Source organism: Rhinichthys klamathensis, unplaced genomic scaffold, assembly GCF_029890125.1.
Source record: "Rhinichthys klamathensis goyatoka isolate OS25496 unplaced genomic scaffold, OSU_Roscu_1.1 h1tg000066l_1, whole genome shotgun sequence".
Lineage (NCBI taxonomy): Eukaryota > Metazoa > Chordata > Actinopteri > Cypriniformes > Leuciscidae > Rhinichthys > Rhinichthys klamathensis.
In genome coordinates this window covers 855289-882195 of record NW_026606609.1, presented here as the reverse complement: position 1 = coordinate 882195, position 26907 = coordinate 855289, and the positions used below count along the sequence as shown (strand labels likewise).

The following is a 26907-nucleotide window of genomic DNA, read 5'->3' as shown; positions in this document are numbered from 1 at the left end:
CAGTCCGACTGACCATGTCGAACGCCTTGGTCAGGTCTATGAAGGCAAGGAACAGAGGACGTCTCTGCTCACGGCACTTCTCCTGTAGCTGCCTAAGGGTGAACACCATGTCAATTGTTGACCGTTTTGCTCGGAACCCGCATTGCGACTCTGGGTACACACGATCGGCGAGCAGTTGTAGGCGGTTAAGGATGACACGTGCAAAGGCTTTCCCCACAACACTGAGGAGGGAGATCCCACGATAGTTATTGCAGTCACTGCGATCGCCCTTGTTCTTATAAAGCGTCAGGATCTTAGCGTCTCGCATGTCTTGGGGTATAATGCCCCCTTCCCAGCATTTGAGCAGGAGGTTGTGGAGGTGGCCAAGAAGAGAGCTCCCCTTTCCTGCCTTGATAATCTCTGGTGGAATTCCATCACTGCCTGGTGCTTTCCCACAGGCCAGTGTATCGATGGCCTTCCCAAGTTCCTCGATGGTGGGTGGCGAGTCAAGCTCCTCCATGATGGGCAGAGGCATGGTATTTCGAATGGCTGTGTCAGCAACAATGTTCTCTCTTGAGTACAGTTCCTGGTAGTGCTCAACCCATCTCTCCAACTGCTTTCGGCGATCTGTGATGATCTCGCCGGAAGTAGATTTTAGGGGAGCAGTCTTGATGGCATTGGGACCAAACGCTTTCTTCATGCCTTCATACATGGCTCGGATATTACCACAGTCTGCCGAAGTCTGAATATCGCCACACAACTTCAGCCAGAAGTCGTTCGCACACTTTCGGGCAATCCTCTTTGTGTTATTTCGTGCCTCTCTGAGGGTAGCCAACGTCCTTGCAGAAGGCTGTCTCTTGTGCTCAAGGAGAATGGTACGTTTTGCAGTGATGGCAGGCTCCAGCACCTCGATCCCTGCCACTTTGGTAACTGTAGTGCACATTGAATAAGCCATATTTATAGACCAGAAAGTCTTGTAGACTTGAGCCAGTATATAACCACCTAGCAACCGCATAGCAACACCCTTGCAACCACCCAAGTATTTAAAAAAGCACCACTCACATTTCATAAAATTCTAGCCTAGTTTACTATTGTACAATCTTTCCTAATCTAATTCAGTGTAATTTCTTCCTTTTCTCCTTACTACTTCACTCGCTGTGTTTGATTAGCCTTCTCTTTTAGACTCAATTAGAGGTTCATTTCTGTCTTTGATAATCAACACTCAAGAGAATGCAACTGTTCGTGCCAGCACTTCAAATGAAAAAAAGAAAAAGCACAGAATTTAGGTTTCAATCACTGCCCTTTATTCGGTCTGACTGTATGTCTCAGGATCGGAGAACATATTTGGGTAAATCTGTTTTGATTGAGATGTCGGTTATGCTCTGCATGTCAGAAATGGATCGTTGGGACGGGCGAGGACGTTTGATAGCTCATGGAGTGGTTTGGTGCTGTGGTGTTGCTCTCACTGAGGTGATTTAGAAACAGGGCTGTTGGAAAACTATTCCTGAGCCTTTATATCACAAGCAAACAAGGCCAATCCCAGCTGACAGATCTTTGTACACCAAAGAAGTGTTTTGCAGAGAAAAAGGGGAGCTGTAGTAACATATTTGGAAGCACTGGAAACCTGTGCATTATTTTATTTTTGCCTTTGATACAATATTGTTTATGGATGTCATTTTCTGTACAAATATCCATCTGCTGCTTCAGTGGGGCAGGACTTGGAATAATAACATCAAGTCCTGCCCCACTGAATATCACTTCAGAAATACAGCACATTAATTCAATATTTTATTTTTAAACATATGACCTGGGAGACATTTTTCAACTACTCATGAACTGTTTGAAGCCATTAACATTGAATGGAACAACACAAAATCTGTCTGCAAGTTCACCTATAAAGGGGAAGACTATTCTGTGCTAAGTTACTTGATCTACAGTATTTCTGCAATTCTTGCTAACTTCCTGACCAGTGATTTGTAATTGAAATGGTTGAGACTATTAAAAGACCACTAAATATTTTACCATTTTTGGCTTAGCACATTTCTTTGCCCAGGACTGTCGAATAGTTTCACCCGTGACTAATTTATCTGTACTTCATACTAAAATATATTCACTTTTCTATATATATGCTGTATATATGAACCCTAAACGCTACATGATTTGATATTCACATTCACAATATACAATATATATTATGGTTCAGTGCATCACCTTGCTTTTCCCTCTGAGGCTGACTCTATGCTGTGATAATCCTAGTCAACATACATCACTGTTCACTGTTCGCACTGTTGGCAGAAAACTGACAAGAACCTTTTCTTGTAATTAGCCATAAGCTATTTTATCTTCTCAAGCATAGCAGTGCAGAGAGGCTGAAAAGAGACACTCCAAGATAAGACACAGATGCATACTGTTTGATTTAAGTGCTATTTAGCAAATACTTCATTCCTTAATAGTGTATAATAACAAGAAGCGGTTCCAGCAAAAAAACTCCCCATTTCCACACAACCAGCGACTGCCTATGGGCTCGTGTGACATCTTTAGTAGGTCAGAATACATCAGAGTTACAGACTCAGAAAATGTGTATGTGTGTGTGTGTGTGTGAGGAGAGATAGAGAGGTTAATTAGCTCAGCTGAACAGTTTTCCAGCGTGGTTTCCACCTCGATCTACTCTCATGCCTGCAGCATGAGCGCTCACACATGTGTGTGTGTGTGTGTGTTTCATGTGAATGCCTGATCCGAACTGCACTTCCATCGTTCTTTTTCGGTCACAGTTCTGGTGCTTTGATTAGAGAGCTTTCATCTCAGTGTTAAAGCAAATGAGACAGGGCAGCAACGAAGCTGAAATTCCCCGATCCACTACATTCAAGTTTTGGAAGAACATAGGTTGCACAGGCAGCCAGGACAAAACAAGAACATCATGGAAAAGAAGGCAGTATCACTGAGATCTTCCTTGAGCAACTGCCTCTCTGCGCCGAGACGTCTCAGGCTCTCAGGCCAAGGCATACGATCTACGTCACTTACAGAATCAATGAACTAAATATGGCAGCTTCGCTCTTGGTCTCCTCTGACTTCACTCTGTATTGGCACAGTTTGTCATCTCTGTGCTCCAGTGAGATCTCATTTCTTCCCCACTGCAGCAAGCTGCTATCCAATATTCTCATCCATATGCCTCTTTCAATGAATCTTCAAACATTAATAACCATTTTTCACTATAAAGGGACAGTTTTTGAGGTTAGATAAGCAAAAAAAGGCATTTTGAAAAGCTTAAAGGATTAGTTCACTTTAAAAAAAACTTTTGCTGATAATTTACTCACCCCCATGTCATCCAAGATGTCCATGTCTTTCTTTCTTCAGTCGAAAAGAAATTAAGGTTTTTGATGAAAACATTCCAGGATTTTTCTCCATATAATGCACTTTGCTGGGCACCAAACGGTTCAAGGTCCAAAAGACAGTTTCAGTGCAAACTGCAAACTGTTCAAATGGCTTTAAACGACACCAGACGATGAATAAGGGTCTTATCAAGCGAAACGATCGGTCATTTAAAAAATAAATAACAAAGTTTAAGTTTTATAAGCTCAAATGCTCGCCTTGCTCTGTTCTGTGATGCACGTTCGTGACTCTCCTGTTGGAGCTCGTTCATCAAAATGAACAAATCTTTTTTCGAGTCATTTGGTTCATTTAACGAATAAAATGAACGAATTGACTCAGAAAAAGATTCGTTCATTTTGATGAACGAGTTCGAACAGGAGAGTCACACAGAACAGAGCAAGGCGAGCATTTGACCTTATAAAACTTAAACTTTGTTATTTATTTTTTAAATGACCGATCGTTTCGCTTGATAAGACCCTTATTCATCGTCTGGTGTCGTTTAAAGCCATTTGAACAGTTTGCAGTTTGCACTGAAACTGTCTTTTGGACCTTGAACCGTTTGGTGCCCAGCAAAGTGCATTATATGGAGAAAAATCCTGGAATGTTTTCATCAAAAACCTTAATTTCTTTTCGACTGAAGAAAGAAAGACATGGACATCTTGGATGACATGGGGGTGAGTAAATTATCAGCAAAAGTTTTTTTAAAAGTGAACTAATCCTTTAAGATTGACACTTTTTATACTGCATTTTTTGTTCTGACATTTTCTTCTCCATAATGTAGGTCAGGGATTCCCAAATGTTTTTATTTTATTTTTTTTACCTCCTTAGATTGTAAGTTAATATTTGAATTTAACAACAAATTTGCATGTTCATGACAGGGTACCATTAAATATCCCTGAATATATATATATATATATATATATATATATATATATATATATATATATATATATATATATATATATATATATATATAAAAGTGTTAATTGAAATAAAGCTGAAAAGAATATAAGTATTACACTGAAAAAAGGTTTTCAAGCAGTACTTCATTCAATTAATATTTTTTCTTTCAATTCAGTTTACTATTATTTGTTTTATTTTTTAAGTTATATTTTATTCGTTCAAAACAGTGTTAAATATAAATATTTTTCATTAAGATCTTAAATAAGAAAAATTTGTTTCAACGAATGTACAATTTCAAGGTTACACACAGGCCCGCGCATGGGCATTAAACATAAATCTCGACCAGTGACAGTCAGTCACCAGATCGCTCTTCAAGTCGCTCCGTGGATCACCATTTTCTTTCACCAGGCCAGACTTTGAGAATCAAACAACCATCAGAATCATCGCAGAAAAACTCTGGTAAGTGAAACAAACAACCATTTAAATCTGCTGTATTTAGTAGCTGTTAATTTTATGCCAGACATGGCGCTGACTTTCTCTTGTAACGTTAGATAAGCATGTAGCCTACTACGATAGTTTGAAATGTTAACTTGGTGTGTTAGCTAGCTGAGTTTACACAATATGTCGACGTAAATCAATTCCTGACCGATTTCAAAAGGGAACATACGTTTAAAGAAAACCCGTGGACTTTTTTGATTTTACAATGGTAATTAACGTGAACGTTTAAGCATTGAACGGAACGTTATCTCAGTCAGCCATAAGAATAACGTTAAAACCGTTAGAACGGTTAACCTGATCAACTAACTTAAGTGAATAAGCTAATGTTACATGTTAAGGGACTGGCTTAATGTATGGATAATTATGACTGACGAAATACAACATTTATTTATGTCTAATATTGCTCCATTGGCAAACTTTTTTTTTATTGCTGCATTGGCGCCAATCGGGCGATGTCGGTTGGTTTTCAAAAATAAATAGTACTAGCCAGAGGACACAGGGGGGCAGTAAAGCCACGTTGAATCCAACCTTGACACAGGATGCTGTAGACTAGTGTTTTTTCACTCTGTCGAACGAGCGACGTACGCAACAGTCATTCATTAATACGTTATTCGAGGTTAGTAAAATACTTCAGAATTCAGTTTATAATTAATATAAAGGCTTAATGTTTGTCTGTTAATGTAGATGACTTGTACTTAAGTGTCAAAAAACTACGTTAGGCTGAGATAAAAAAAAATAACGTTATGGCCTTGTAAAGTTAGCCCTTACATAGCCTATTACGATATCACACGAGCAAGAGCGCTTTCTCCCAAAAAACCAGCATGATTGCCAACATATTTATTTTATAAAACAGTTAAATAACTTAAAATTGCAAGTTTCATTTTAGACAGTATATATTTTTAGACACGTTTATTCCGCCAACGAAAATTTCATTCTAAATTAAACCACAGCAGATTCGTGTCTCCAAGCAAACAACACAAAGCGGTGAGACCAGAGGGTAGAGGGAATTTCTGGCTAAACTGATGTGATAGGTCCGCTTTGATCTGAACATCTTAAAATGATAAAAAGTATGCACACAGCTCTTTTTATAATGTAATTTCAATGTTATGATGCTTTAATAAACAGTTCAAATGAATTAATGTGTGACAATTCAAATCTGTTGAGATGATAAATAAATGTATAGCGCTTTCTACTTTTGACTATTGCCAAGACATTCTGCCTGGGCCTCTCTCATTCCCTTCTCTCTCTTATGCAGGATATTGGAGTTCACAGGTGGAAACGTCTCATCGGCCTCAACCTTATCATAGCTGCTGTTGTGGTGGTGGGAGAAACCCTCTAGAAGTATTTGTGCAGGTATTTTTGCAGAGTCCAAATTTTAGCTTTTTTGGGGGGGATTTTGTTTTTTTCGTGGGCTATTTTGGTTAACAAACGGATGTGGAGATGCAAGCATTGCATCTATTCTTATGCCCTCATGCGCATGTATGACCATTCATATTCCTACATAAACTAGCTCTCAATCTCACCCTTAACAAACCTTGACACACTCAAATTCATGGATTTTAATTTTTACTATCTTGATGCAGGATACTGACATCGCTACAAAGAGGGAGATTGCACTTAAATGTCTCATCCTTTACATGGGAGAAGCAGTGGAGGACCTCATCAAAGATTTCCTGGTAAGGCAAGATTACTTTAGAGATGAGAAAATGCTTGCTATATAAGGCTGTCCACTTCCAAATTAGACATCAGACTATGTTCAGATATATGTCTAAAAACAGTCTGAAGGCTAATTTCAAATAGAGAAATGTGCAAGCAAGGGCTACCTTAATAGTTTACAGTAGGGGTGTGCGATATCAAGATTTGATCGTGGCCGATTAAAATGTCTCCACGATCTACTTTTGAAGAAATATCGTAGTATCGTGCATTCTATCGGTTGCAGTTCTGGCGCCTCCATCTCAACATACTGTACAACACAACGTATATTCACATCAAATGTTAACGCAGTGGAACGGGACACTACAGTTCATAAAAGTTCATTATTTGCATGTGGTCTTATATTCAGGCCAATATGGTATTAGCTGGCCTGAATATAAGAATATACGATATAAGGCCGTCGGAATATTAATGGGGAAAACCCAAGCTGTATCGATTGCTTAATCATTTTTCTTTTTTCTCCTTAAATTATTTTCCAGGTGTCAGAGGAAGAAGAGGCTGGACAAATTCTTCAGCAAGAAACGATGGCAGTCTTCATCATCAGGAGATGCACAAGCTGTACCCACAAATATTGGCATCATTCTTGAGGGTCAAGAGGTTCTGAGCAACTTGCCGTCTGTTGCAAATGCTGTTGCAATTCTCCTGGGCCTTCTTTATGCGTGCAATCTGGAATATCCCAAGACATTGAAACTGACATTTGAATATATCCAGAAAGTCATCATGGAGCTGGACCCAAAAGGCATGTCCAACAAAGTTAAAAGGCTCTATGACCAGCTCTACAATAGAGCTTAATTCAGGGTTCCCACACATCCCAGTTTACACCCGTAAGTGATGTTATGTTTGAGATGTCATGTTTGAGTGACTGGCTATGGTTCGGCGTTCTAAAGAAATAGGTTCAGTATTTCAGTAGTAGAACCTGTCATGCCTTGAAGCAGCCCAGTTCAGATACAATTGCGATGAGACTAGTTGGAACCTGCAACTGCTTGCAGTTTATACCTATGAGATGAGATTCTGTACCTTCATTCAAATTTCTTCTGTGTTTTTTTTTACGGTTGGATATTATTTGTAGCATCATAAAATACAATGAGGACAGAGATAGTGAGATACTTACCACAGCTGCATTTCTGATAAAACTGAGTAATTGTTCCATTTCCCTAATTCACTGCATTGTTCTCGTTAAAGGAACACGCTACCGTTTTTTTTAAATGGGGGTTATTCACCGTCTCAGTGCGTGCATTGTCTTTGTCTGGCAGCACCACCGCTAACTTAGCTTAGCATAATGAATGGAATCCTTTGTTGCCGGATAGCATGTCGTGAGTAAAAGTGATTAAATAAAAACAACCTAATTCTTTCTCGTAATCACAACGAGTACAAATAGCGATGCAGATTAAGACTAGGCGATTTCCTAGGCAGATATTGATTTGGGACTATATTGGGATATCACGAGATATCACACGACTGATACATCATTCAGGTGTTGTGTGATATCTCTGCACCCAAGTAGTGCTTCGCCCCAATATAGTCCCAAATCAATATCTGCCTAGGAAATCACCTAGTCTTAATCTGCATCGCTATTTGTACTCGTTGTGAATGAAGGAATTAGGAATTACTCGTTGCGAGAAGGAATTGTTTTTTTTTTTTTACACTTTTACTCACGACATGCTATCCAGCAACAAAGCATTCCATTCATTATGCTAAGCTAAGCTAGCGGCGGCGCTGCCAGACTAAGACAATGCATGCACTGAGACGGTGAATAACCCCCATTTCAAAAAACGGTGGTATTCCTTTATGGCTGTAGTTTTCAGGTCAATGTTTGCCAGCTCAGAAGTTAAACATCTGACACTTGGAGCACTGAAATTGTGGATGTTGAAGTTGTGTATAAGATAATAAATATCAATGCAATGAAAATGTATGTCTTTTTTTATTATATTTTGGATAAGATTAAATATTAAGTACAATGAATGTTCCTTAATGGGAAACATGTTTTATTAAATCCATATATTTTTGTTTGTTTAAAATAAATAATTTCTATTAACTTATTTTTAAAAATTAGAAATAATTGTTTAATTAAATCGATATATATTTGATTCGAGAAAACAAATAATTTCTAATACATATTTCTTAAATGAGAAGTTTTGTTTTGATTAAATCTATATATTTTTGCTTAGATCAAAAATATAATTTAAATTAATTGACTTAATTCAACAAGAAAAATATACTTTGTGCCAGGTTTAAAAAAATAGTTTTAATAGACAGAGAAAATATTGGTTAGGGCAAGTTATTTATTTTTCATTGGCTCAAGTTATAAAATATAGATGTGAACCATTACCCTAAATTTTTTTAATTGGATGAATGAAAAACTTTTTTCAGTGTAGATGAAAAACTGAAACTAAATGAAAATTAGAAACTGAAATAAATGTAACCTGTCACAGTTATGTTCTGTCTTGTCTGCACCTGTTCTCGTTAGTCTCTATGGTTTCAGTCAGTTAAGTCTTGTCGGCTGTTCCTTGTTTATTCTGCTTGTGTGTTTATACCCTGTTCTGTTCTATCCCTTGTCGGTTATTGTTTGTGTCAAGTGCACACTGTCTCGTACGTTGGCTTGTTATCACGTTTGGAATAAATCCTCTTGTTATTTGAATCTGCATTATCGTCTTCATTTGGGAACCTATCGTTACATAACCAGTGTAAATTACTAAATGGAAATAAATAAAAAGTAAAACTGAATGAAAGCTGCAATTGAAATAAAAATAAATTAAACCTAAAGATAAAAAACAAATAAAAATGTCAACAAAATTACTAAAAATTAAACTGAAAATACAAAAATAACAGCTGATGCAAATTATTAATACAAATTGCAATACTAAATAATATTAATACATAAAATAAAAATATGAATAATACTAAAATAACTGTTTCATGGTTATCTGATGTCAATAAATGATCAAATGACTTGCAGGTAAACTATAAAATATTTAATCTTTTTAGTAAATGTTTTATTTGACTGTCTTTATTTTTTTTAAAATATTGATTTTAATTTGACATTTAATTGCATTTCATCAGCTTATCAGTTTGGGAAAACCTGACACAGGTGAAACAGAAACAGGTGAAAATTTTTTTTTTTTTTTTTTTCATTCTAATCGAATTTTGTGCAACTGGCAAATATCCAAATGCAGTAAATTGATTATAGATATTTTTTATGTATTTTATGTCTCAGGGTTATGTTAGTATGCTATGTGTGATCATGTTATGATATTTATTCTGCCTGTGAAACCTGCTGTGATTCATCCCAAAACTTAATTAGATCAAGCAACATCCTGTACAACACATCCACATGAAGTTTGATAGCAAAAGAGCATGAATTTTGTATTTACTTCTGCTGAGGAATAAATTAGAAAGAAACTAGATATTAAAAATTTTCTAAAGCAAATGTGAAAGGTGCTTGAAAACTCGAGCTCAAACACTAGAGCTCGGCGCTTGCAACGCTAAGGTCATGGGTTTGATTCTGAATGAATTTTAAAAAAGCATACCTTGAATGCCATGCAAGTAATTTGGATGCAGAAAAGTACTTTAAAAAAAAATAAAAAATAAAGTAAATCTCACAGCCACATATGCGTCACACTAATTATTGTGAAAAACCTGCTGATTGTGACAGACAAATTTGACAGGAAACAATTCAGGACAGAACTGAAGAAGATGAAAGTAGAGAATACTGACTGAATAATACAGAATTCGAATGTAATCAATATAAACATAGTCATATAAGATGATGGAAATGCAGGCTTATATTTAGAATATTACAGAAATAAAAACATTTCTGAAGGCAGAAGACAGTGATGCATTGAGCATTTGTGGAGAAAAGGATAGTTGTAAAAATCGATTTAACATAATACTCGAATGCACCGCCAGGCTTGCGCAAACACAATTCAATTCCCTTTCTAAAAGATTTAATTCATACTAATACTTTATTTTAGCAAGGACACATTCAATTGATCAAAAGTGACAGGTAAAGAATTTATAATGTTACAAAAAATCCTGTTCTCCTGAGAAAATATCACATTTCCCACAAAAATATGAAGCAGCACAACTGTTTTTAACATTGATAATAATAATAAATGTTTCTTGAGCAGCAAATCATCATATTAGAATGATTTCTGAAGGATTATGTGGCACTGAAGACTGGAGTAATGATGCTGAAAATTCAGCTTTACATCACAGGAATAAATGACATTTTAAATTATATTACAATAGCTAACAGTTATTTTAAATTGTAATAATATTTCACAATATTGCCGTTTTACTGTAAATGCTGCATGCCTTCCTGACAATATATATGTGTGTGTGTGTGTGTGTGTGTGTGTGTCTTCCTTTTCTCATTTTTGTAATTTTATTTGTAGTAAGTTAATTCTCTTTCAAAACTTACATGCTTTGAGTTATTTTTTTTTACTTTGTGTTTACTATTAGTTTGCTAGCAATATTGCAAAATTACAAATATATTATAGAAATATTACAAACTATCTGCACTGTTCCTATCTCACTGAGCGTAACTGCAGCCTCTATCCCAACATAAATGAACGTAACATACATTTGTCACTAAAAACAATATGCCATACCTTGTTTGCTCTTTGTTTAAATATAATCTGATTATTATGGATACAGACAGAATGCATACTTGATTAATACTTAAGTCATACATTTGATTGACAGGTAATGACTGCTAAAGCTGTTAAAGGCATATGTTTAAAGATTTAGACTAAACATGGAATGAAGAAATGAGCAAACGTGTTACAATTACTCCTCCTCTACCCTACAGCATAATGCCAGATCTACATGTATGTAGGCCTGTGTCATTTTTTTAGGCTAAACCCAATGCCATGCTTTTGAATATCCATTTTTATGTCCGTGTGCAAGCAAAAGTTTGCAGGTCTGCATGTGTGTTTATGTGTTTTGTGTGTGTGTGTGGGGGAGTGCGGTGGCATTGTGTGAAATGCAGACTCTTCACTCTGTATTGTTTGGCCTGTGAAAATGCTTCCACAGCAAACTCTGCAGCAATGGGAATAACTCTTCCGCCTTGTATCGCCTCCCCGCTCTTAAAATATATGTGTAACCCACTATATTTATATATAAATCAATGTATATCTCACAACGGCATATTTTCAAACAACCTGCAATAAAGCCGCCTGTTAAATCGACACTGCTGCACTTGTGGTAAATCGCAGTTCAAAGCGCAACGACTGCGGGATCAAGATTAAGATGTCAGGAAAGAAACTCTATCTCTGACGTTTCCCTTTCACAACCAACTTTTGTTTCCAGCTGACACAGTTTTCTTAAAGTGCACAAAAGAAACAGTGTTGTGAGTAAAACTCTAAATACTGTGACACACTGAGCTAAAAAAGCGCTGGTGAAATCCACTGATTATGGCTTGTGGAAATAGTGGCATTATTTCGGGATGTCACACCTCTATGGAGTTATCGTCTCCTAAAGCCTTTCTTTGGCTGCGCAAGAAAATAACTGGAACAGGCTATTCTTCTGTTTTCCATTTTCATCCTTGACCCTCTGAAGTGGTGGAGAAAAAAGGAGGCGAGCGCAAGAGAAGAAAAGGAATTCAATGCATTCATCAGGGGGCCGGAGAGAGCGTGTAGTTGAATTGTTAAATCAGAGGCTTTTTAGAGGAATCAGACTATGAAAGTGGAGGACAGTGTGAACGAGGGACTCTGGTCATTTTGAACGTTTTGTCGAATCAATAGCGTGACTAATGGGCACTGTGTTCTGCTTTATTGTTGGAAATAATTAGTGGTGCTTGCTGAGAAAAGCATGACTATTAATACTGCTCATTGGGACAAATCTCTAACCCTTTGTACTACACTATGATGCATTTGAGGTATGGACCTGAATGAAGCCGTGCCAAAGAGTGTTTTATAGAGTGTGGGGATGCTATGTGTTGTAGTTTCAGCTTCAGGCAGCTGATGCGTAAATTGCCACTATATGAAAATCAGCATCTCTGATCAGACTGGCTGGTTTTAAAGGGGTCCTATTATGCCCTTTTATGAAGTCTTGATTTTGTTTTTGGGGCATATTATAATATGTTTTCATGCTTGATTGTTCAAAAAACGCATTATTTTTCACATATTTTACATTATTACAGCTCCTCTCTCCCCAGTCTGGTTGGACGCGTCGTTTTCGATGAAGCTCCTCCTTCCGATATACGAAATGTGCTATGATTGGTTAGCTGGCCCAGTGTGTTGTGATTGGCAGCGCTTAGTGCGTTCAGGAAATGTCCCGCCCCTCCATAACTGTGAGCTCTACTCTAGTGTATATATTATGGATGGCGGCGATTTCAAACCAATTCGAGTCCGATTCAGACCCTGACAATGTTAATGAACAAGAGGAGCATCCACAACGGATTTCAAGTACGGACTTTGCAAGCAAGAATTTCACATGTTATTTTTTCTTTTGTAATCATCTTATACATTTTAGATACTATGTTACACCATTTATTCATGAAATTTGTCGGTAATACAATTAGTAATCGATCAGAAAACCATAGTTAGTTTTCCTAATAGGCGGTGAACAGCCTTACAATACGAGAGCTTACAAAAGCTACAGTAAACACTATATCAACACTAATGTTGGCTAGCATGCGAGAGTAACTACAGCATAAAACTTAACTGTTAATAGAAAACGCAACTACAAATAATAAGACATACTTAAAAGTTGTGATCCACAAACAACAGATTGTCAGATAAGTGGAAACTGGTCCTTTTCAGAAGAAGCTTTTGTGCGTATTGCCTGCATTGTGGTTCTGGAAGCATGTTCTCCGAAAAATGTGCAGCGCACAGATAAACATTGGGATTATAATGTTCAGGAACAGTGTTTCAAATAAATTTTAATCACAAGATTAACCAGTTCGTCAGCATTAGGAAGGTCAAAAAAATGAGTTGACGAAAAAACAGTGTCTCTTTGACATAGCAGCAGCTCATCCAGGCCTCGTCCGTTTTTTTTGCGAATTGCGTGGGCGTTAAATGAGGAACATTATGATTTCAATAGGCCAGGAAAAAACGTGTTGTAGTCCAAAAGAGCCGCTCATTGTAGGTCTTGGAAAGTGGATTCTGTTAAATAAAATATCTCCCTTTGGAGTGGACTTTGAGCTTTGTAACCTTGGAGATCTTTTTTATGCTTAAACAGCAACATTACAGACTAACTAAAGTTGAAAAAGTGGAAAAGCATAATAGGAGACCTTTAAACAGCTTCTGAGAATAAGGGCACACATGTCTTCTGAATTCGCGAAGTACCTTGTTAGTAGAAAAAAAAAACAGTTGTATTTGGGGCATTCAAGTAAACCAGACAGAACAGTATATTCTGCTGTTTTCTGAATGAAGTAAACTTTTAAAATGCATGTGCCAAATTCATATTAATGTAATCCTTGATTTCATGTTAGATTCATACATAAAATTATTTAAATAAATAAACAAATAATGTTAATATTTTGCAACAATTTCTAAACATAATTAGGTAAAAGGTTAATAAATATATAAATAAATAAAACAGTATTTTTTTAAAGAACATTTTGAATTGGTCATCGAATCCAAAAAAAAAAAAAACACGTTTCCATAAAAATATTAAGCAGCAACTGTTTTACCGCATTGACGATAATAAGAAATATTTCTTGAGCATCAGATCAGCATATTAGAATATTTCTGAAGGATCATGTGATCTCTCCACACAAAATCTTCACACATTTTTCATGATTTTTTCACTGTTTTCTTTTTTAGCAGTGACATCTGCAGTATTATTATAAATGTTTAATATGTATATTATTTTTCACAACAGTCTATTATTTTAGTGTAATATATTTCAAATTAGCCTTCCCCTAAACAGCACAGAAAATCGAAACAAACTGTGGTTGGATGCTTTACATGTCATTGAGAATGGAGAGCAACAGTTAAACACGCTTACAATACTCTCCCAGCCTCTTCCGATTGGTCCACTCTTGACCAATTTGACACTGATGAGCTGTGATCCATGTCAGTGAACCTGGGCCCTGACAAAAAGTTGCAAAACGTTTTTTAAACGGAAACAGTGGTGTGTTGAACACACTGTTCTGATGATGCAAGAGTTGCAACTATGGCAGCTGAGAAGGCCATTCTTTGAGTTCTTTTTAAAGAATTTTCAGAGCCTGATGAAATCAGTATAATGAAATACGTGTTTAATACTGCAAAATACACTCGATGTTACAGTCACTGCACTTGCCGTCCAGACTAAAAGAGAACTTCCCAATCGAGTGAAGGGATTTGTGAAACCTGTGGTTCGTAATTATTGAGATCCAACATTTGCCTCGCATTTCTGGATGAAAAGACAAACATTTCAGGTGAAGGATAATATACTTCTTACCTCCGAGGCTGTGTTATGACCTTATTATTTTTATTGTGAGTATTAGGCTTATCATTATTGCTGATCATTCTAATATCTTCAATTGTTATGCTATATTTTTACTATAAAACACGTCTTCTAATATCTTCAATTGTTGCCTATACCGAGCTGCAGCGGACACATTTGTAAATCAAGTAAACGACTTTACTTGGACCCATTGTGCGAGCTGTCTCTTTAAAGGCATACTATGCAGAAATTGTGTTTTTGTCAAACAGCGACCCCTATAGTCACTGTGGAATACTTGCACTGTCGTAAATAGCTAGCTAGACATATGTGGAAATTATTGGACTGGTCTAATTATCAACAATGGACGAATGAACAGCATCGTAAAAAAAATGACATACTACAAGCAAGCGCAACAACATAGAACGCAAACAAGTTTAGAAATAAGAGATTTATTTACTAGTCTATCAACAAGATAGCCAGATCAGCATTGCGGTTGCATCCAGTGCTGCTTTTTAGCTCGCGCCGTCTAGTGAAAGCCCGACCGAGTGCGACTGTCACAACTCTGAAGGAAATAGTCAAAGGATTCAGTTGCGAGTAAACAGTAATTTATGGAGCACAATAGTAGATTTTTGTGTGGGTCAAAATGGAAGCAGGCAGAAGAAGACTCAGGCTCGGCAACGCAGGGACGCAGTGGGCAGACACAGATGCAGGAACAGGTAGAAATTCCTCCGGGAAAATCTCAGGAAACCACTGCATGGGTACAGGAGTGGAATGCAGGAGAACACGGCGAGTAGAACCCTGGTAGCCTCAACAACCATCTGACATAGACAGGACGAGGTAAAAAACAATATATAGGACATCCTCATTCAAAACAGCTGGCGCTGATCAGCACATCAGCCGCGCTGATCAGCCGCGCTCACTCACACAACACGCACACACATAGCGAGGGCGAATCAGGGACTCTTTTCCGGTTCCTCACGCGGTCAGATTCTCTTTTCCTTTTCCAAGTCTCTTCCGACCGCATTTTCTTTCCTTTTTCCATCGTCGAGTATCACGTCTGAAATGCGCGCAAGTGTCTTCGTGCATCATATATTGTTGTTGATGTGTGTGACGTCGTTGCCGTAAAGCATGTCGTGATTCTCGCGAGATTTGTCGGGGGTGCTCCTCTCAAACTTGCATTGCTGGTTTTTCCAGCGGCGTCCCCCCCAAGCTTTACTACCAGGATGATTCGCCCTACTATGAGTTTGTTTCCCACCGAAATGACTTTGAAGCTGTTATATTAAGGTACAATTCTTGCATAGTGTGCCTTTAATACCGTGTGGTTTATAGACATGTTGCTGCTGATTGGCGTGCCTCTGATTTCTGATTTGACGTGCCTCTGATTTCAACAGGTACAACATTCCAATCAACCAATCAGATTCGATGGACAAGTTTAAAATGCTGGGTTGTTTCAACCCAAATTTGGTTCAAATATGGACACATTTTATTAAAAAAATTAACCCAACGGTTGGGTTTGTCCATATTTGACCCAAATCTGGGTTGAAACAACCCAGCATTTTTTAGAGTGTATAGTTAATGTCAAGTTTAGGCTTACAACCAGGGTTAGGTGCTTCTACATTCACCTATCATTTCCCTCTGATTTTAGGGATAACCTGGTAGGGTTAGGTTTAGGACTAAATTTTGGACGGTAATGTTGTTCCAGGATCAACAGAATATGTTGATCCAGGAACATGTCTACTTGGCAAAATCACAGTGATCGATCCAAAGTCAAAATAACTTTTTTTGACTTGTCAGGGCATCTAAAATGCAGCGTTCAGGTGTGAGACGCTGCAAAAACAGCAATACAAGGCACAATGATCAAAACGTCCATCTAGTGCATGTTTACATTAGAAAACAATCCTATGGGGTTCTGTGTGAAGCGTAGTTCTCGAACCAGAATAAACTCTAATACTGATAGTGAAAAGTCTGGTTACATAAGTCTGTAACATCCTTATTTGCACATTAGCCTCCATATATCCTCACAGCTGACTCTCACAGATAACCCCAGTGTCACGTCTATTCTCAACTCAGGCTTTTCAGCAGTCCACAAAAAAAAAAAACCAAGACAAGACAGAATCAGTGGCAGACTCAATTAAACCTCTGCCCTGATCAGTACGAATATACATATCATACATGAATATGCAAGAAACTGAGTCAAAGAGAGGTTACGCACCTAAGGAGCTCTCTTTTCTTCCTCTCCTGATGTGACATTATTACACTCGTTCTGTAATGGGGAAATCTTTCACTCAGAACAGAAATTAAAATGCCCCCCACAATGCGCAACTCCACGCCTCTACACAGAGAACAGCCAGTGCTTCTCTCTTACTGTAGCTCTTTATAACAGAAATAACAGAAAAGTACGTTGATTTATAATACATAAGAGTTGCTCATGTCTCAAGGTTCTTTTGGACACAAAGTGAATATCAACACCGGCTGACAGAGCGAGGCATAATTTCTTCACCATCTGTTGAACAAATTAAACTTTTTATCACTTTCTACATCATGGAACAGGTTACAATATATCACGTTATAAAACCTGAAAAGAGCTCTCTGGTTGTGTATAAAAAACGTGTCTGTGAGTAAACATAATTAACCCACGGTCATTGCCAATCCAGATGTTCAAAACGGTGGAGCTGCCCAGAACTGTCTCAGCCAATCAGATCACAGTAATACTATTGACAGGTGTAATTGCACAGGGGAAATAGACGGCATCATAGCAAACAGGTAAATCAATGTGCGTCCACCTGGGGATATTAAACTCTGAAATATAACCTATTTATCAGTCAAGGACAATCAAGAGAGATTTCATTAAAATTCTAATTTTAATAAACGTATTTGTTTTAGATTTTTCTGCCAGCCACAGATTGTTGTTTGATTGATGGATTGAGACAGTAAATAAGCCGTCACCCCTCATATACACTCCAACATTCATGAGTTGCCTTTTAAACCAAACGAATCATAAAGTTTCACTGCAGCTGAGTTGACCCCACGTCCCATGTGTACTCATAAAACAAAACACATCCTGTGAGCTCTGATGACCTGCCAGAATTAATCCATAAAGAAGCTGGGTCAATGACTGATAACCATGTCCATGGTTGTTGAGAAAAGAAAAAAGATTTAAAATCTAGTTTAAAATGTGCTTATGCCAAGCTCTTAAAAATGCAAATTTTTTATTCATGTCAGTTTCGTGTTTTTTTTGTGCAAAAATGCAAACTACCATTTCCAACAAAAGTTTTGATTTAAGGATTCTAAAAACACCAAGTGGTGTAGCCATCAATAAGCAAACCCAAACGTCAAAATACATGTGGGTGAATGTATTATTATTATTATTTGTAGTAGAATTTATTTATTATATATAGGCTATTTTTAAAAAAGGATAAGCCGTATTTATAAAGGTATTCTAACAAATAAAATAGATTTTGAATCCTGAATAAGTGTTATTTCAATAATATATATAGCTTTTATTAATATTAATATAAATATTAATATGAATTATACTAATATGAATTGGCTAAGTATTTCGTAAAAGTACTTAGTAATCCTGTTTATGGGCTTTGGTCAATTTTATTATTATTTTAGAATTTTTCTATTCTTTAAAAAAGTAATTAAAAAAATGCATTTGTAAATCGTGGCGATGATTTTTAAGTCAATTAAGTCAATTGTGCGCACAATATAAGTTCCCTCGTTTTACATGGCCACGTATATTAATTTGTCCCCTTGTTTTGATTTAACTAAAACAAGGGGACGAATTATTATAAAGTGTCTCGATCACCAGCTGGAGTGCCCTTGATAGCCACCAAAGGGCATTGCACCCCAGACTATTGTCATTCCATCAAGGACTGCATTACCCATAACTCATTGCCCGGACTCATCATCACTGATTGCCTACAGCTGTTTCTCATTACCTTGTTTATGTAAACCCTGTTCACTCAGCCATTCATGCGAAGTCTTGTATGTGTCTACACTGCATTTCTGAGTGCGCTGCATTTTGTTTTGCATTTTCATGGTTTTGACTTTCTGCCCGGTTTCTTTTTTTTTTTTTTTTTTTTTCATGTGTCCCGTGACTGTTTATCCTTTGCCTGTTTTTGGACTTCGATTGTGGATTACCATTTCAATAAATTCTGCATTTGGATCCTCAACCCTTCGTGTCTCTGAGCAGTTCTAGTCTAGGCAGAAATTCAAAACATCATTCTTTTTTTTAAAAGTTCATATGCCCACATAATCTTTACAACCTGTCACTCACATGACGTCACAGCACTAGCAAACCACAATGATCCAACCAATTCTCAATGGACAAAATCAAATCCCGTCCTACATTTTTTTTAGTTCAAGAAGCCGTTTTACTCGGATATACTTCACAATAGGGAAGAAAAGACTATCACACTTTGCACTTTGATGCTTTAATGCTGCTGTAATGGAGGCCAGCTATCAAAGAGCTGTGCGAGTAAACCTCACTCCCCTGGTCTTAAGAGGCACACTAGCAACTGACAGTAGAGGCTGCTGTCTTTAGCATCCTTTTTAGCGTGCCCACCTCCCTTCCCGGTGGCGCTGGTTCGAATCCCGCTCGAAGCAGTGTGAGTAGAATCAGTTACACTGCCACAGAACAAATGCTATAAGTTTGGGCATAAGTCCTGGGAGGAAGTCCCCTCTAGCTCTTAGAAACACCCAGTATTTAAATCAATATTGTAAATGTGCTGTTTGTTGTCGTCGCCAAAGTTGAAGTAACATCCCTGGACATACAGTCCCTAAATCTGCTGTCCCACACATCTGCTGGAAAAAACTCTCTTTAACTCACTCTGACAAGCAGATGGGTGCACAGAGGCATTCACATACAGTACAAACAACGCTCAGCGTAATCTATATTCAGCTGCTGTTTTTAGGAAACCTGTGAACACTCTCTCTCCTTCACAAACACACACACACTCAGTGTATCTGTCGCTCCATTGTGAGTATTTTTCAAGCATCTGCTGTGAAGAACTGGGTCAGCTCTGACAAGACAGACAGCATCAGGATCTTTAGGAAGGGAATGAGACAGACTGACAAGTGGATAGAGGGATGGCAGGGGAGAGGAGACAAAAGACAACACCCCCATTCTCTAACCTGTTCTTAATGACGGCCGTATCTAATAAGTAATTATTTTCTCCATTCCGGGCCCTGGGAAAATGTCACTTTGAGGTGTGTAGTTGAGATGGGTGAGGTGTTTTCTGCTTTAAAATGCTCCTCACGCACTCCGGCTGCGGTGTAATGCCTTCAGCTCGGTGAGAATATCCCCATCAACTCCCTTAATGGCCCAGCGGATACACTCCACTGCCTTACACACCTGCAACACACATATCACAACAGCTGCTCTGTGCTTGAGTGCATCTGAGTGTGTGTGTGTCTAGGGTGTTAAAACAGGTCCAACTAAGTCTTTACTTCAGCTTGGCAAAATGTGTTTTTTAAGACGATGAAAACTTGATGTAGCCTAAAAGAGTCTAGTGACTCACTTGCTGTACAAAGGGTTCGTACAGGACAGGTTGTCTGTATTTGAGTGTTATACACCCAAAACAGCTATGAATGCTTTAGTATACACTACTGTTCTAAAGTTTGCGATCAGTAAACACACACACACACACACACACACAAACACACGCTTTTAATTAGCAAGGATGCATTCAATTGATCAAAAATGACAAATTACAGTATACAGACATTTGTAATCTTACCATTTTTTTTAAACTTTCTATTCTTCAAAAATTTCCTACAGAAATACTTCGTGGTTTCAACATAAATATTAAGAACTGTTTTCAACATTGATAATAATCAGAAATGTTTCTTGAGCAGCAAATCATCATATTAGAATGATTTCTGAAGGATCATGTGACACCGAAGACTGAAGAGTAATGATGCTGAAAATCCAGCTTTTCATCACAGGAATAAATTACATTTTATAATACATTCAAATAGAAAAGTTATTTTAAATTGTAATAATAATGATAATGTTGTTACTGTATTTTTGATCAAATTAGAGAAAACTAAAAAATGACAGACCCCAAACTTTTGAACAGTATGGATAATATATTTAGTGTCAATGTTAAAAATGACAAATTACATTAGAAAACAAATCATGTGAAATTAACGTGAAACACAAACAATGTTTATCATTATCAATGATAAAGGTCACACAAATCATGTGAAAGATGAAAGATGTTTTTTTTAAGTATTTTTTAATAATTAACAACTGTAATAATTTTCATTTGCTGTTGCTACATTACATGTACGCTATGATATTGAGGTTGATGAAAATCAAGAGAAGGCAGCTAATACTATCTAACTTCTATCAGCTTTTTTTTTTTTTTTTTTTTGTACTGTTAGTTTTTTTTTTTTATATATATACATTAGAATATAAAGACAGTTTGTCTCCTTTCAGTCAATTTCTTGTACATTGCACACTTCTCACTGGATTTGTTGGTGTGTTCATTAAAACGTCTAAAATACAAAGCACTTCAAATTTAAACTGTCAGTCTGTTTACTTAAATATTAGTGTGCAGTTACAGTTCCCTAGCAGGGCTGTCGCTAGAGGGACGAAAGGGGGTGAAGATTCTAGGGGCCCCTGGGCCCCCTCGCGATTTCAACCAAGGGGGAACCACAACCTAAACTATCAGCCTCCACCCTCCCTGCTCCCTAGTGTTATTATTTGCCAAGGTAGAAGATACTTTTATAGAGTATGTGTTTAATGGTGTACGACGTTAAAAATCTTTTATTTATTTTTTGTATGTCGTACACCCCTCACATTTCATCAAATAATTTAGTATATCTTCTCAAGGGACAATACTATAGAAATGAAACTTGGATATATTTTAAAGTTGTCATTGTGCTGCTTGTATAGCAGTATATATTTACTGTCCTCTGAAAATAACTCAACATAAAGCCTTAATGTCAAAATAGCTGGCAACAAAAGTGACTATGTCAAAACTGTGTGCAAAGTGTCAATATTTTGTGTGAGCACCATTGTTATCTGGCACTGCCTTAATCCTCCTAGGCATGGAGTTCACATGGAGCTGCACAGGTTCTGGGATCCTCTTCCACTTCTCCATAATCACATAACAGAGCTGCTGGATGTTAGACACATGGCGCTTCTCCACCTTCCTCTTGAGGACGCCCCACAGGTGCTCAATAGGTTTCAGGTCTGGAGAAATACTTGGCCACTTCATCTCCTTCACCTTCAGCTTCCTCAGCAAGGCAGTTGTCATCTTGGCGGTGTGTTTGGTCGTTATCATGCACCGTTTCTGAAGGGAGGGCATCATGTTCTGCTTCAGAAGGTCACAGTACATGTTTCCCTCAATGAAGCGCAGCTCCCCAGTACCAGCAACACTCATGCAGCCCCGGACCATGATGCTACCACCACCATGCTTGACTGTAGGCAAGACACAATCTTCTTGGTACTCCTTACCAGGGCATCGCCACACATGCTGGACACCATCTGAGCCAAACAAGTGTATCTTAGTCTCATCAGACCACGGGACATGGTTCCAGTAATTCATGCTCTTGGACAGGTTGTCTTCAGCAAACTGTTCGTGGGCTTTCTTGTGATCCAGCTTCAGAAGAGGCTTCCTTCTGGGACGACGGCCATGCAAACCGACTTGATGTAGTGTGCGGCGTATGGTCTGAGCACTGACAAGCTGACCTTCCGCTTCTGCAACCTCTAAAGCAATGCTGGCAGCACTCATGTGTCTGTTTTTTGAAGCCAGCTTCTGCACCTGATGCACTGCACGAGGACTCAACTTCTTTGATTGACCCTTGCGAGGCCTGTTCCGAGTGGAACCCGTCTTGGAAAACCTCTGTATGACCCTGGCCTGTACTGTAACTCAGTTTCAGGGTGTTACCCATCTTCTTATAGCCTAGGTCATCTTTGTGGAGAGCAACAATTCTAATTCTCAAATCATTAGAGAGGTCTTTGCCATGAGGTGTCATGTTGAACATCCAGTGGTCAGTATGAGAGAATTGTACTCAAAGCACAAATTTGAACTCTAATACAAGATACAACAATTTGTATGGTCCTGTCAAGCAGACAAAAACATGAAAATGATGAATAGGACATGTGGCTTTGCATGGTTAAAAGATGTACAGCTATTATCACTTAGGGTGTAGTCACTTTTGTTGCCAGATATTTTGACAATAATGGCTGTATGTTGAGTTATTTTCAGAGGACAGTAAATGTATTCTGCTACACAAGCAGCACAATGACTACTCTAAAATATATCCAGCAAGTTTCATTTCTATAGTATTGTCCATTGAGAAGACATACTAAAATGTTTGCTGAAGTGTGAGGGGTGGACTCTCTGTATATACTGTATATACAGTATAGATAGATAGATAGATAGATAGATAGATAGATAGATAGATAGATAGATAGATAGATAGATAGATAGATAGATAGATAGATAGATAGATAGATAGATAGATAAAAATAATAACCATGATCAATTCAGTGATCTTAGACCAATATAAAAGGAGCATCTCCACCATTGTGAGCAACTGTACTAAGGTGCAATCACACCTACATTCTTCTCAAATTCACTGAGGATGACTCTGTTGATTTGGCTTGTTTTGTGAATCTAGTTCCAGCTCTCTGCAGCGGATTTAGGCTGTTCCAGTTCTGGTTTATGTGAGCGGTGTGCATTGATCACTCCTTTGAGTCGGAACTTCCCATAGCTGAATGTTCTCATTTGCTTTGTGCGTCTTTAATCTGCTCTTTTTGACTGCTAGATTAGTGCTAGATGTTGGACTACTGATATTCAAAAATATTGTCGACCTGGTAAGTCCATAGAGGTGTTTCTGTGAATGTATCAATTTGAGCTCAGGTCATGTGCCTTTCATCTGAGACAACTGAAACATCCACTCACAAACAACAAACAGACCGATAAAGCACTGCACAAATGTCCTACTGTAACATGATACTGTGTAAACGAACACACACACTTTTTCAAATCAGACCTGTATATCACCTCTAAACAACTGTGATTCCCAAAAGAGGAACCCAAGGAGATTCCATACACTGAACAAAATGTTGTGTTTTCATGTTTTAAGGGACTTTCCATAGACATGATGATTTTTATACTGTACAAACTGGATATTCTATTCTCATACACTAACCCCACCCCTAAACCTACTCATCACAGACAACTTTCTGCATTTTCACATTTTCAAAAAACATCATAATGGATTCTGCATAATGGATTTAAACTGGAAGCAAAACCAAAGTTCTCCAAAATATTTAATAAACAAGCACACAAAGGCAGAAGTTCAGAACTGATGCTGGGAAATCTGAGATTCCTGAGGACGTCTTCAGGTGCAGATTCCGTGTGGATCTGGTCACGGCTGATAGACAGAAAATGAAAAGATTCCCTCTTTCACACAGACATACACATCAACCCATGCAAAAATTCACTCACAGAGCATTCTGTTTACAACGGTTCACAATAATAAATCATATTTAGGGAATTCAAGTGGGAGGTAAGAGAGAGAGAGAGAGAGAGAGAGAGAGAGAGAGAGAGAGAGAGAGAGAGAGAGAGAGAGAGAGAGAGAGAGAGAGAGAGAGAGAGAGAGAGACTGAAAGAAGGAAAGAGAGGTAACAGGAATTTGTTGTGGAGAATGATGGCAGGAAATGCTATATCCTCTCCCACATAATCACTGAGACACACAGTCCTCCCCGGCCCTGTGTTAATAATTCAGCACTTAAATACCAGTAAAACACTCACACACATGTGGGAGTGAATCGCTTCCTCTGTCCCTGCTCTAGAATAAAGGAAAGCACCGTCTGACAAGGGAAAAGCATTCTTTCCTCAGGGTGCTTTCAGCAGTGCCTACAGAGCTCAGTTGTCATTAGCAAAACAAATCTGCTCGGTCCTTCAAGTGCCCGCCTGGAGTCTCTCACAAACACGCTGCATGCCCATTCCAGGCCTCAAGAAGCACAAAAGCCATAAAAGCATAAAGAAAACAACATATTTCTATTCTGTTTCCCCATTACATTTGACAGTGTCACCTCGAAGAGTGTATGATGCTCACAGCGATGGCACTTTTGATAACTTAGAAAACAATCAGACGTCATCCACAGAAAGCCAGATTAAGTGATGAAGGCAAACAGACAATGCAAGAATGAGTTATGATTCTTCCCGGTATGGAAGTTGTCTGTACTCCCTGTACTTTGCCAATAATGAACCTGTGGAGTTGCACAATGCCCATTTTGTCTGAAGAGGGCTCAGACTTTTCAATTTTTCTAAATCTGTGAACTGAGATGAGATCCACTGTTGATTTGACCGTGCCGCTTTGGTAAAGCACAAGCAGCAACTGTCTCTTTTTATAGGGCAGAGGTTCAACTGTTCTGATAGGACCCGGATAGGAACACAAATAATAAAATGCAATTGATAAAATAATCAAATAAAAAACAGTTTGTGGGTCCGGTCAAATTATATTGTCTCTTGGAATTTAAATTTAACTTAATGACATGAGCAGGTCGCATACTCATCCACGAAAATTTGCAAAGTAAAAGAAAATACAATACAGACAATATTAAATCCGTTTGGGTCACTACATAAAATATGATTTCAGAATCACTGTTTTTAGAAATTATTGGACACAAATGGGTGCTCGTGCACAGAGCAGATGTCTTCAGAATCAGAATGCGCATTTATTGGCCAATGATTTGCTCTTATTACTTAATGGTTTACTCCAAAGGACAACATAAGCCAAATACAACATACATTTCAACACAACCTGAGGGTGACATGACCACGGGGCCACCAGAGATGGCACCGGGTGCTCCGTCCACCTTGGCACACTATCTATGCTGGCAAAGACACGCAGCCTAGAGGAGCGAGTCGGGATGTAGACAGACAAGGATGGAGCTCTTTCCATCTGTTCCCAAAGCATCACCAAGCATGAGAGCCACAATAAGAGTAACATCCATTCCAAGAAAACAGAGACTATAGATGAAAATGAGCACTGACTGCTTTGCTGCGCTCATGGTCTCTAAGAGAAGTTCTGGATATTAGATGTAATGCATCTTACCTCCAGACCTGTCCGATCTGCAAGATGTGAATGACGGACTGGAAGAGCCACATGCACACTCTGCAGCATTTCCGCGTGCCGTTCGCAGGCAGGGATATCCGCCGGTCGCTGTCCTTGGTGCTGAAATCGCATCCGTCCCCAGTCGGGGACGCGCTCATCTCCGAGTAATCGTACACGAACCACCTGAAACTTAACACCTGAACCACCGCGGAGGGAACCACCACAAACACTAACGTGAGCCCGAACCACCAATACTCCCGCCTCAAGTAGTAGTCCGCTGCCAGCCACAGGTCGGTGGCTCCGTCGGAGAAGAAGACCAGGAGGGCGCACAGCACCCAGCAGCAGTCCAGCAGCGAGAAGCGCTTCTCGGCGTGAGGGTGCAGAGGAGCCGCGCTCTGCTCAGGGCCAAGCAGACACCGTGAAGCGCTCTCACACACGGCTGCTCCATCCGATTTAGCGGCCATGTTTGTTGTAGAAAGAGAGTGGGCAAAGGAAAGCGAAGTACAATGAGAGGGGAGGGGGATATGGTGTGTGTGTGCTAGAGAGTGTGAGCGAAAGCTCATGGGAGAGTTGGGAGAGAGGGAGAGAAAGAGCGAGAGCAGAGAGAGATAGAGGGGGAGAGGGGGAGGGGGGAGTGGGGTGTTACGGACAGACCTCGGGGATATAATTGGTTTGTGCTGGGATACAATCAGCCTTGTTTCACAAACATTTCGTTGGAAGGAAACAAACTACAAAGATATGCAGCGTCTTGTGAAACGTTTATTATTATTATATAAACGACCAACAGCTGTGAAAATGCAGATTTTACCTAAGTTAAATGAAAATGAATGATCCAACCATATTTAACCTAAACTTAGTGAATAATTGGCTTTAACGCTAAATGTTTTTTTTTTTTTTTTTTTTTTTTTTTTTATCTGACATTCCAGGATTTCCTTATTCTTCCTTAAAGGATTAATAAAAATAAAATAAAATAAACATAGTCTA

At 38.4% G+C, this 26907-nt stretch overlaps 1 protein-coding gene across 1 annotated transcript in view; it reads right to left on the bottom strand.

Moving 5' to 3' along the window:
* The window catches only part of xkr7b (XK, Kell blood group complex subunit-related family, member 7b), a 73611-nt gene extending 47117 nt beyond the window's left edge, over positions 1 to 26494 (bottom strand). Inside the window, exon 1 of the mRNA XM_056250010.1 lies at positions 25924 to 26494. Within this exon, the coding sequence (XP_056105985.1) occupies positions 25924 to 26486 (563 nt within the window). The 5' untranslated portion in view covers positions 26487 to 26494. The remainder of the gene's footprint in view (positions 1 to 25923) is intronic.
* Between the last annotated feature and the right edge of the window lie 413 nt (positions 26495 to 26907).